Here is a 12,822-nt window from a genome sequence, read left to right as displayed (position 1 = left end):
GGTGGGTGCGTTGCACCAATTCCCTTGTTATTGTTATAAGAATGCAGTGACCTCACTTGGATCCAGGACTCTGCCAGCATTTAAAATCCCGCTCTTACGAAAGGTGAAACTCTTGCCTATAGTTAAGTATCACAGCTTGATCCCATTACAATGAGATGGAAGTTTGTCTGGGCCCGGAGTAGGCCAACAACAGCAGTTTTAAAAGCAGAACTCCCCCCGCTGGGTCTAACCCTGTTCTTGGTCACCGCGTTCGCTTCAGGAGCCTGGAAATCCTCTTTTGGCAGCAGAAGGGGGAGAGTGCTTGGAAATGCTCGGAGGAAAACGACTTTTAGAGGGGGAATAGCGGGGAGGGAAACAAGAAGCAACCACCGGACACACTTGGGGTGCAACTGGGGCTGTGGGGTGGGTAGAGGGAGAGGGAAAATGAGCAGAACTGGAAGCTCAGAATAGAAGATACAAAAGAAAGTGCCAAGTAGTGAAAAAAAACTGCAAAAGGACGGGGGGATGGGGGGGAGGGCGACTGGGGAACGGTTTGGAAAAATAGCAATTAGTACAGCTAAAAATAAAGACCAATTTAGAGACAAAGCCAGATACACAAGGAGAAAAATAAAACTCGCCAGAAAGACAATTTCTTGCAAACCAAATGTTCAAGAAAATGGGGGCTAATGACATCCCCTCTGGGGCTGCTCCATAGACGAAATGAAATAATAGGAGACCGTAGAGCGCGCAGCGCCCAGCAGGTGACGCCGTGGGGGCTTGAGTGGTCCCGGTCGTGGAGCCTGAAGGCCCTGCCAGAGGCAGTGCCCACTTGTCCCCAAAGTTAGAGAAGTGTCCCGAAAGCGCGATGTGCGGGACAGAGCACCGCCCGGCGCAGGAACCGGGGGGTTCCTGCAGAATCCTCTCAGATCTCCCCGAGTCCTGGCGCCCGCGCGGCACGGCCGGGGAGAGGGCGCCCACCCGCGGCGGCTCGGCTAGCTCAGCGCACGGGCCCTGGGGACACCCCACCCGCATTCGCGGGGCGGGAAGACGCAGCGCCCACGAAGTCGAGGAGCAGCCAGGCCCCAGCAGGCGGGGATCCTGGTGACGAGGAGGCAAAGGCCACAGGCTGGGCCGCGCCCGGACTCTGCAGAACCGCGAGGCCTAGGCTTCCCAGCCTGTGACCCGGGAGGGGACCCCGCCCGCCACCTGCGAAGGCTCGCTGAGAGCCCCGAAGCGCGGTGCGCCCGCGGCGCCGTGCCAGTTTCTCCGGGACTACAGGGAGAAGGGGGGAGACCGCGATGGGCGCGGGAGCTTGAAGCTGGGCGGGGCGGGCCGGGGCGGCATCTCAGGCGAGGGCCAGGGACCCCGGAACGCGCTAACCGCCTCCGCGGGGCTACTAAGTTCCCGGCGGCGCGGGCTCCCTCTGGGCCAGTGCACCCTATCCCAGGCGCGGGGCAGACTCTGGGCGATCGGGGGTCACCCGGGGCTGCCCTGCCCTGCCCCGCCCGGGCACCCCGGAGCGGAACCGCGAGTCCCCACCGGCGGGGGCGGGCAGGGCGCACTGAGCGCGCCACGCGGCGCCTGGCTAGGAGGAGGGCGGCGGGCGGGGACCTAGAGCTCCGGGGCGGTGCTGAGCCCGCTCCTCCTCCTTGCCCTCCTCCTCCTCCTCGCCCTCCTCCTCCTCCTCGCCTTCCTCCGGCTCAGCCGCCGCGCCGCCGGGCTGCTCCTTCTTCCTCCTCGGGCGCCCGCGGCGATGTTCAACCGCGCCGTGAGTCGGCTGAGCAGGAAGCGGCCGCCGTCAGGTAAGCGGCTCCGGGGGCCCGCGGGCTCGGGGTCGGGGCGCCGTTTCGCCCGCCCGGCCTCCTGCCCTCCCTCTTGTGCTCGGGCGCGGCTCGGTGGTACCTCCCAGACTGGAGCCCCGGCCGACCGCACCACTTCTCCCCGCTGGGTACCGCACCTTCGCGGTCCCAGCCGCGACGGGAGCGCAGAGCTCCTCCGGGAGCCCCGGGGAGGAAGTTTGGCTGAAAGAGGAACAGCCGCAGTTTTCTTTTTAGTGATGGTCTGGGAGAAAAAGGAGCGCCCCAAATCTCCAAACTTTGGAGGTGACATGGGGCTCCAGATTCCGAAAGCAGAACGGCGCGCGGGCTTCTCCCTCCGTGACGCTCTCCGCCTCCGCTGCGGGCGTGGGTGGAAGGATGCCGAGCGCCCGGGGGAGCACGGCTGGACCCGGGCATCCGACTGGGCCCCTGGGCCTGGGGCGTCGGGGGCCTTCGCTTCTGCCGCGAGGAGCCAAAAGGTGGGATCGCGAGGGTGGCGGAACCCCAGGATGGAGAAGGGCACTTCTGCGGTCCGAGCCAGCGAAGTTCTGACGTTACGAAGGATTCGCCTTGGCTGTCACTTTGGGCCAGCCTGAGCCACGATCTGGGGCAACTTGATAGGACAAAGACCCCACGGTGAAGGTGGAGCCATGCCCTTGATTCCGGTCCTTCCACCCTTTTGCTCATCACAATAGCTACGACCTGTGCAGGCCTTTGGGTGCGCCAAGGGCTTTGTCCACCGCGTTGGGTGAACTCTCCCTTCACCCCTAGGACAACCCGGTGAGTGAGGAGGGAGCGGAAGCCAGGCGCTGTTAGGTAACTTGCCCCAGTCACACTCCGCAGGTGATGGCGAGGCTTTCAAACCCAGGTTCCCCTGACTCTGAAGTTCGGGGGCTTTGCCGGGCTTCCCACGCCAAGATTCACTTCTGCTTGGCGCTCAGAGTCCCAACGCGTTGGTGCATTTCCTTTCTGCTCCTGGTATTTTATGAGGGACATTGTGGTTTAGAGACTGGGACCAGACTGGCTGGATCCGAATCTCACCTTCGCCATATTCACCAGCCGTGGGACCTTTCTGCAGAATGAGGGTCTGCAAAATGGGAATAACAGTAGCTACTCGCCTTTTAAAGTACTTAATTGGAACCTGTCTCCCATCCATCAGGTTTTGCAAATTATTGTATTTAATATGTAGGATTTCATAGGGTTGTTGTAATGATCTTACATTGTTGCCCGGCAAGTACTAAGTGCTCCATTAGCGTTAGTGGTCATGTAAACCTTTTTGTGTTGCATGTGAGTCAAAGAATTCCCTTGTGGGTGTTAATGTTAACCATTCTCTATGGTTGGCACAGGCCTGTGGAGCGCTGCTCAGAGCCTGGACTCGAATTAAACTCTTGGTTCTAACCTTGACTCTGTCATTCAGCAACACTGGGCAAATTACTTGATCTCTCTGTGCCTCAGTTTCAGTGATGTGCTGGAGCTGGCTCAAACTGGCTTGCAAGAGCCAGTTGCCAAATATTCAAAAAGTTTGGAAACTGGTTGTAAACCATAGGTAGCTTGAAAGTAGTTATGATGGGATATTTACATCATGAAAATCAACAAAGCTAAAAATGAAGGCTTCATTTTGACTCAGGAGAGCTGATGTTCCAGCTCCTTTCTCCACCTGCAAAGTGGGTTTTATAGGGTTATGGGATTAAATACTCAAAACCATATGAAGCCCCTAGTACAATGTGTGGCACATAATAAAAGTGTAATAATTAGTAGCTTTTCTCCCTTTTGCCTGTTATAAATAGAGCTGCTATGAATAGCCCTGTACACGTTACTTATTACTTTAGATTGCTTTTGGGTTGAAGACTGACAGATAGAACCATTGTATCCTGGGAGATACATGGATTTGGGGTGATTTTGCATGTAGCCAGGTTGCACCCCAAAAAGGCTGAAGGCAGTTTTAGGGAACAAATTATATCAGGGCAACAAATTTTAAACCTCATAAAATGTGGTTACATCACTGATAGAAAGGTCAGTCTCAGGCCGGGCTCAGTGGCTCACACCTGTGATCCCAGCACTTTGGGAGGCTGAGGCAGGAGGATTGCTTGAGCCCAGGAGTTCCAGATAAGCCTGGGAAACATGGCAAAACCCCGTCTCTACAAAAAAATTAAAAAATTAGCCAGGCATGGTGGTGCGTGCCTGTAGTCCCAGCTCCTTAGACGGCTGAAGTGAGAGGATGGCTTGAGCCTGGGAGGTTGAGGCTACAGTGAGCTTAGATCGTGCCACTGCACTTCACCCTGGGTGACAGAGTGAGATCCAAAGAAAAGGAAAGAAGGAAGGAAGGAAGGAAGATCAGCCACTAAACATCATGGATTGGTACTGGATGCCTCGACTCCAATAGCCTGATTTTCTTTGGAATTGTAGGTGTAGGGTCTTTCCCCATTATGGAAAATAACGTAAGTTCTTGCCTGACTGGTCATCACCACCCAGCCGTGTGAAAAGAAGAAGCCTAGTGAGAAAGGGGTCATTTGGGCCTGTGGGCTGAGGTACAGAGAAGACAGCCAAGTGATTTTTGGGACCCTGTACTGAATTTTTTTTTTTTTTTTTTTTTGTAATTTTGAATTATTTTTCTTAAAGAGGATCCTCAAATTGTATAAACTTCAGGCTCCACAAAAGCCAGAGCTGCTCCTGCAGGACCCCTGATTTGGACCTGGCTGTGGTCCTGCCTCCCCCAGTACCTTCTATTTTACACTTTTCCTACGTTTCAGCAAAACCTCACTGGAGACACTGTCTTTCCGCGGAGGATTTTGAGTTCCTAACCCCTCCTTCCAAGGTTCAGAGTGGGATTTCCTTATTCTTCCTGAGGTTTCTCAAAGTGTGTTCCACCCATCCTGTGGGTTCAGGAGGGCTTTGATAAAGTGCAGCTTCTCAGGCCTTGCCCAGACTGATTCAGTGTTGGGGACTGTAGGTGGGGCTTGTCTTTGACAAGCACCCCAGAGAATTCTCAGGCCAGTGAAATGTGAGGGTCCCCCAACGGGATTCTGTCCACTCACCCTGCCCAGTTATCAACCTTGCATTGTTGATAGCTGAAATATGCCCATCTGAGATGCCAAGCTGAAGCCACCCGACTCCCTACCCCTGCAGCTGCACCTAGGGGTGACCTCTCAGGGGAATTCCCACCCTGCCGGGCAGGTTTCGGCCGTCCCCTCAGGCCTGTCATACAGGATCCGATTAAACCCTTGGGAACAGTTTTAAGTTTATGGCTGGGCTTGTTTTATTTAAAGATGACAGTTTGCACAGCAATTTAATGTCTTTGTTTTAACAACTCGGCAGCAGGGTAGCCTTGGCAGCTGGGACAACTTTCTCTGCAGAATATCACTGGCCCAGGCCTGCGGGGACAGAGGGGCCGGCCGAAGGGCCTTGTTTTCTATAGGTGTGGCCAGCTTATGAGCCAGTTGAGCCTCTGGGACCTGCTCTGGGCACCACCTAGTGCAGCCCGTAGCCTGGTGGGTGTGAGGTGCTCACGGTGTTTTATCTCTGTTGGCTGATTTGTATTTGATGTGATGTCTCCTTTCTTCATGGTTAGAAAATGTAGATGCCTGGCATGGCCATTTCCTAGGGCTTCCTGGGTGAACTGAGTCACTTCCCTCCCTGGGTGGAGTGAGTCCCCGGATGCTGGGCTCTGGGAACCTGTTGCTTAAACTGCACTAAATTTATGCCCCCAAGTTTCTTCTGCTTCCCCCAGATAGCTCTTTGCTGCAGCAGCCTGCGGGTGGCAGCAGGAGTGGAGGGGGCCCCAGCAGGCAGCAGCAGTGGCCCCTTGATAAGAGCTGTCAGGCGGCATCCGCTGGAGTGAGACAGTCCCTTGCAGACTTGTGGGGACAAATTTCCCTTCCAAGCAAGTTCCCATCTGTCAAGAGCCCTGCTAAGTTCCCTCAGGTCCACCTTGCTGCCCCGCTGCCTGGTGGGCGACCCCTTATCTGACTGAGTCCTTCCCAGCCCCATTTTTCCTGCTCCCTACTCTACCCCTGGAGGGACTGGACATTACTCCCTCTGTGCCTTTGCTCCCCCAGCTGTCCTTTGTCCTGTCCCAAAGCCTGGGTCCCCCTGCTCCAACAGACCCACCCTTCTAGGCCTCGCTGCCTCCCACCCTCCATGCTTGACAGAGCAGCTTGTCTGAGCAGGAGGGAACCATTTCATTTCTCCCTCAGGGGCTGCAGAGGCCACTAAGGGGCAGGGACTTGTCCGGAGGCACCCATTTCTGAAGGGGCAGAGAACTCAAGTCTTGGACCCAAGTCCACGGCCACCTAAACACAACAACCATTTAGCGACTTTGCTAAAATATATTTAGAGAATGAATGTGGAGCTGACAACTTTCCTCCCTTCCTCCATCCCTCTCTCCTCCACTCCCTCCCTCCCTTCCTTCTTCCCTCCCTCCTTCCCTCCCTTCCTTCTTTTCTGTAGTCAGGACATTAGAAACAAACAAGGCCATCATCAAACACCTTTATCATTTCACACAGAAAAGGACATTTTAACACCCCCAATAGTAGGAAAGATATAATCTCAGGTAAAGAGCTGTCCTGATCCATAGAATCTTCTAGAGGTTGTCGCTCCTGGGGAGAGACACTGGGCACCTGAGGGACAGAGGTGTGAGGAAGACTATTACACCACACTCCCTTTTGTATGTCCTGCACTGTGCCCCATGTAAAGAAACGTAGTGATCTATTTCAAGCAAAAGCAAAACAAGCAACCCAAGACTGTCCTTCCTCTACCAGCACAGTTCACTTGGTAAATATTTCCTAGTCTTCCTTCTCGTTTATTTGTGGACTAGTGAAGAAAACCTCCTACCAGCCCGTGGCACTGTGGGCAGGCGGCCACCTGGGAACCCCTGGCCTCCTCTCCTCAATTCACTTTAAGTTCTGTGAGAAAATAGGCCCCACCTTTCATTTCTGGCATCTTTCTCTGTGTTTTTCTCTCCAGCCAGACAACCTGGGGTTGCATCCCAGCTCATCCACTTCCTTGCTTGCTTCTTTGTAGCAAATTATTTATCATCTCTGTGCCTCAGTTTCCTGATCTGTAAAATGGGGCCCTTGAGGAAACTAGCTTGCAAGGATTGTTGCAAAGTTTCGATGGGATATAGTAAGTGCTCAGTAAATGTCAACTTTTCTTTTCCTTTTTTTTTTTTTTGAGACGGAGTTTCACTCTTGTTGCCCACGCTGGAGTGCAACGGCGCAATCTCGGCTCACGGCAACATCTACCTCCGGGGTTCAAGCCATTCTCCTGCCTCAGCCTCCTGAGTAGCTGGGATTACACGCATGCACCACCACGCCTGGCTAATTTTGTATTTTTAGGTTTCTCCACATTGGTCGGGCTGGTCTCAAACTCCCGACCTCAGGTGATCTGCCCGCCTCGGCCTCCCAAAGTGCTGGGATTACAGGCGTGAGCCACCACGCCCGGCCTCAACTATTTTTAATGGCTATCCGTCCTCCTTTCTGTGCCCTCTACCCTTAGCCTGGTGCCTGGCTTTGCTCATTCCTTAGAAAATGTTTATCACTATAAAATATATACTTGAGTGCCAGACATCATGCTGACCCTGAGGAAGACGCATCCCTTGCTTTCAAGAAATGCACCATCCACCTGACTGACCCTGGAGGAAAAAGTCATTTACTTTGCCTCGAGGGAGGGTGCGGGACAGATTGAGGCAGAGTAGGAGGGTGAGGGCAGCTTTACGCAGAAATGTCAGGCCCCAGAGGACACACAGGGGCTTCTGGAAGTGGAGAAAATCGATGACAGGGTCTTTGTTTTCGGGCTAGGGCTGCTGGGCCATTTTCTTTTTTCTGGCCTTTGCCTAGAAAGTGGAGAGTCTAGGGAGGCTACAAATAACAGTTTGGCGTTCTTATTTCCTTCCCTCTAGTAGAAACTGGAAACCAGTGGCCATCTGTTGTTTAGTCCACTTAAAAGAGGATGTTGAGGCTTGTTTTTTCTTCGGACCCAAGGGTGCTCGGGAGCCCTCCAGTCTCTGCCTTTCTCACACAAGGCGTCTCTGGGAAGGCAGTGGATTGTTGGTCTGCGTGGAACTTCTCAGGTGGACACCAGAGCATGGAACGTAAGGAATCGCCCCCACCCCTTTCCGTGTCCGCAGTTTGCCTGTCGCCTTGGCCCTGGGTGGGGCAGGGGCTGGGAAGAGTGTGCTGTGAGGACACAGAGGTGCACAGGTGACTGTGGAAGGGCCAGTAGGAACACTTGGCTTTCTGTGAGTCCCGAACCCTCGTGTGAAAACGCCACGATGCCCTTTCTGAGTGGAGCCAACCCTCTGCCACCAGCTTTCCTGCTCCTGACTTGGATGCTGGCTATTACTATGATTATTGAAAAACTTTTTTCACTTTTGATGTTATTTCCTGCTAACTGCAGTTCAATCAGATCTCCCTGGCAGGGGAATTGCATGCAGGTGGGGTAGTTATTCTCAGCAGCTAGATACTGGAGCCGATAAACACTTAAGTAATATTTAGATATGATGTTTCCATGACCCAGTTTCTCTGGAGCCTTACACAGATCACCAGTTGTGACAAAATGACTCTCTGATTCTAAATTGGGAGGACTTTTTAAAAAATGTAATACACTTGATGTGGTATAGGTGACAAGAGGTTTTAAATAAGTTTTGTGGGGTGTGTACTTTCTTTGAAACTTCATTACAAAGCAGAGTATTTTAAAGGAGTACAGTGTGTGTGTGCACGCCTGTGCATGTGAGTTGTACCAAACCACTTTGGAATTTAGGGTTAATATCTCTGCCTTTTTCTGGACTTGAATGTTTAATAGCCTGTGAGTTTGGGGGAGTACTTAGGACAAACCTTCTGAGGATGTAAGTTGACTCTGCTGTTGAGGAAACTGGATAGTGAGATATTACTAAAATATTATTTGACTTGGAGAAATTGTCTATGCAGGATGATTACACAGACCTTCCTGCAAATTAACAGCAGAAATCCATGCTGTGAGCATTCATCTCCGATGAGTGTTACAGATGCCTTTTGAGTATGGATTTCCAAGGAATTAATGTCTGGAGAAGGTCTCTGTTAGATATGACATCATAGCATCTATAAATAATGCATCATAAAATAAGCTGCAAGCAACCAGCCCCAGCCATCTGCACCGTGATGCTTCACCCATCCTTGAAATAATGGCTTTTACTGACGCCAGAAGCCACATAGGACAGCATAATCATAAATGGAAAACGCATATACATTGTGTTTGTGTGCTGGATGATTCCACCTGGTCTTATGCGACTTTTTTTTTTTTTTTTTCTGCATGGATTGGACTCTTAACAGTTTTCTGTTTTTTCCCCAAAGTGTGATTGTTCTTGGTCTCTTAAAGGCTGTTGTGTTCTGGCCTCTGTGAGTATAAAGATCAGCAGATATAAAAGCTAAAAATGGCAGTAGAGCCCTTGGTAAAGAGCGTGTACTCTGGAGCAGGAGTACCTGGGTTTGGGCCGTGATTTCCCATTTTCTAGCTGGGACGCTTGTAAGTTACTGTGCCTCAGTTTCTTCATCTGCAAAGTGGAAATAATACTAACCACGTCAGTAGGTTATTGTGAGAACTGAATCATTTAATTCAGGTAAAAGCTTGGAACGGTACCCAGCACACTGTAAATCATTTGCAAGTTTTTCTTTTTTCTTTTTATTTTTTTGAGACAGAGTCTTGCTCTGTCACCAGGCTGGAGTGCAGTGGCTTGATCTCGGCTCACTGCAACCTCCGCCTCCCAGGTTCAAGCAATCCTCCTGCTTCAGCCTCCCGAGTAGCTGGAACTACAGGCGTGCACCACCACACCTGGCTAATTTTTTGTATTTTTAGTATAGATGGGGTTTCAGCATGTTGGCTAGGATGGTTTCGATCTCTTGACCTCGTGATCTGCCTGCCTCAGCCTCCCAAAGTGCTGGGATTACAGGCGTGAGCCACCGCGCCAACCTTTTTTTTTTTTTTTTTGAGACAGAGTCTCGCTCTGTCACCCAGGCTGGAGTGTAGTGGCACGATCTCGGCTGACTGCAACCTCCGCCTCCTGGGTTCAAGCAATTCTTCTGCCTCAGCCTCCCGAGTAGCTGAGACTATAGGCACGTGCTACCATGCCTGGCTAATTTTTGTAATTTTAGTAGAGACAGGGTTTCATCATATTGTTCAGGCTGGTCTTGAACTCCTGACGTCGTGATCTGCCTGCCTCGGCCTCCCAAAGTGCTGGGATTACAGACATGAGCCACAGTGCCTGGCCTTTTATTTATTTATTTATTTTAAGACAGATTCTTGTTTTGTTGCTCAGGCTGGAGTGCAGTGGTGTGATCTCAGCTCACTGCAACCTCCGCCTTCCGGGTTCAAGTGATTCTCCTGTCTCAGCCTCCCGTGTAGCTGGGGATTACAGGAGTGCACCACCATACCCAGCTAATTTTTGTATTTTTTGTAGAGACGTGGTTTTGCCATGTTGCCCAGGCTGGTCTTGAATGCCTGGCCTCAAGTGATCCACCCACCTCGGCCTCCCAAAGTGCTGGGATTACAGGTGTGAGCCACCATGCCTGGCCCATTTGAAGTATTAACCATTATTATTAGCTAATGACAGAGTAGTCTGAAAATAAATTTGCTGAAAAATACGTATTTTGCATGCAAAAAATTTGAAGCTCTAAAATGATTTAAAGAGCCCAGGAGCTAAGAAAACAAAATGAAACACCAAAAACTTTTATTCATTGCAAAAATGTTTTACAGCTGAAGTAAACAATGACAACAAAAATAAAACAGCATGATAAAATTGAAACAAACAAATATCACAAGCAGGTCTTCCCTAGCTGGAGAGATCGTAAAGCTGCTGGAGAACATGCTTGACATTTTTTCCACCTATTCATGTCAGTCCTGCTTTCTTGTGTAATCTGTCTGAAATGGAAACTTTTATCAATGAAAAGAGATAGAAGAATATTGCAACTTTGTGGATCCAGGTACCAGAAGTTGGGCAGCTGGGAAATCTTGGTTTTGCTTTATTCTTAAGTTCAGAGGTAAACCTGCTTTGCTATTGAGAAAGAGTATTTATTTCTTCTAATATTACTGGACTGGTTGTAACATTTATTTATGTATGTATGTATGTATGTATGTATTTACTTACTTACTTTAACCTGCTTCCCCTTCCACCTTGGTCGTTAACATTTTTTCTTTTTTTTTTTAAACTTTTTTTCCCTAAGACGGAGTCTCTCTCTGTCACCCAGGCTGGAGTGCAGTGGCGCAATCTCAGCTCACTGCAACTTCTGCCTCCCGGGTTCAAACAATTCTCCTGCCTCAGCCTCCTGAGTAGCTAGGATTACAGGCGCGTGCCACCACACCCGGCTAATTTTTGTATTCCATGTTGGCCAGGCAGGTTTTGAACTGACCTCATCATCTGTCTGCCTCAGCCTCCTAAAGTGCTGGGATTATAGGCGTGAGCCACTGCGCCCGGCCTCTTTTCTTTTTTTATGATTTTTTTTTTTTTTTTTTTTTGAGACAGCGTCTGGCTCTGTCACCCAGGCTGGAGTGCAGTGGCGCAATATCGGCTCACTGTAGTTTCTGCTTTCTGGGCTCGAGTGATCCTTCCACCTCAGCCTCCTGAATAGCTGGGCCTACAGGCCTATACCACCATGACCAGCTAATTTTTGTGGTTTTTTTGGTTTGTTTGTTTTTGTTTTATTTTGTTTTGTTTGAGACAGAGTCTTGCCCTGTCACCCAGGCTGGAGTGCAATGGTGCCATCTCGGCTCACTGCAACCTCCACCTCCTGGGTTCAAGTAATTCTCCTGCCTCAGCCTCCCGAGTAGCTGGGATTACAGGTGCGTACCACCACTCCAGGCTAATTGTTTGTATCTTTAGTAGAGACAGGGTTTCACCATGTTGGCCAGGCTGATCTCGAACTCCTGACTTTGTGATCTGCCCACCTCGTCCTCCCAAAATGCTGGTGTGAGTTGCCACGCCTGGCCTAATTTTTGTATTTTTTGTGGAGACCGGATTTCACCATGTTGCCCAGGCTGGTCTTGAACTCCTGAGCTCCAGCAATCTGCCTGCCTTGGCCTCCCAAAGTGCTGGTATTACGGGCATGAGCCACCGTGCCCACGGGTCGTAACTGAGCTGAGATGGCTTAGGAATTCATTACTTAGTGTGCCCCCTGAGCAGGGGACCCTGAGTTGCGGAAGTGCCCTCAGCCTAAGGGCTATCCCTGTCTGCTCAGTCATATTGGAGGCTGGGGATAGTGACTTGGAAAAGAGAGATGCCACTGGGTGAGTGGAGTTTGCAAATGCTGTCTCATCAAGATCTGTCTATACTGATATCAGTCAAGATGGATTTGAAAAGGGTGGGGTGCCATAGCCAAAAGCCTTAAACTCGAAAGACAGTCAGGAAGTCTTAGAAAAATTCAAACCAACATTTTTGGGGAAAATAAAAACTTATGACAGATAGAGAGCGGGTATCTCAGATAGAAGGATCTTCTATTCCACTTATGGGGACAGAAGGTGAGCAAAAAGGCAAGAAGGAATTGCTCTTTATCTAGAGCACCATAGCCAGAAAACCAATACCCATGGCTATAAAAAGCAGCTCCATCTTGGCATACTTTCTGACCCGTCCCTGAAAACTCCATGCTCTTCTGTAATAGTGTCAATTGTTAACGTATTTCATGGCATATGATATAAGGGAGATCTTAGCCCAGGAGACCATGGAATGGAAGGGCCCATCGGTTTTCTAACTATGCTCCCAGGAGCCCTGGGATTCTGCAGACATGGCCCTGGTGAGGACAGCTGACCTCCCATACAGGTCCCAGTATTGGGTCCATCCAGTGATTCGTTAGCTGCATCACCTTGGATAGGTCATTCTATCTTCTGGATTTTTGCTTCCCAGTCTATAAAATGAGGTGGTGGGGGAGGTGGGGCTGGACCACATTAGTGTGTTTTGAGTTGTAAAACTTTTTGTTCAAATGAAAACAGACACATAAACCTAATATGCAAAAATGATTAGAGTATGAAATAAAGGGTGGGGGTTGGCAGTTGTCTAACAGTGAGG

The 12,822-nt window shown here is 50.5% G+C and overlaps 1 protein-coding gene across 2 annotated transcripts in view; it reads left to right on the top strand.

Annotated features, from left to right (window-relative positions):
• The first annotated feature begins 1,622 nt into the window (after positions 1–1,622).
• The window catches only part of RGS10 (regulator of G protein signaling 10), a 43,081-nt gene continuing 31,881 nt past the window's right edge, over positions 1,623–12,822 (top strand). Inside the window, exon 1 of one of the 2 annotated variants that reach the window (XM_057299010.2) lies at positions 1,623–1,781. In XM_057299010.2, coding sequence (XP_057154993.1) covers positions 1,733–1,781 — 49 coding nt within the window. In that variant the 5' untranslated portion in view covers positions 1,623–1,732. Of the gene's footprint in view, positions 1,782–7,726; positions 7,885–12,822 lie in introns of those variants that run through there. The other variant, XM_003825650.6, reaches the window with a different exon arrangement.

Source organism: Pan paniscus, chromosome 8 (genome assembly GCF_029289425.2).
Source record: "Pan paniscus chromosome 8, NHGRI_mPanPan1-v2.0_pri, whole genome shotgun sequence".
NCBI classification, from domain to species: Eukaryota; Metazoa; Chordata; class Mammalia; order Primates; family Hominidae; genus Pan; species Pan paniscus.
This window is presented reverse-complemented; position numbering and strand designations above follow the sequence as displayed.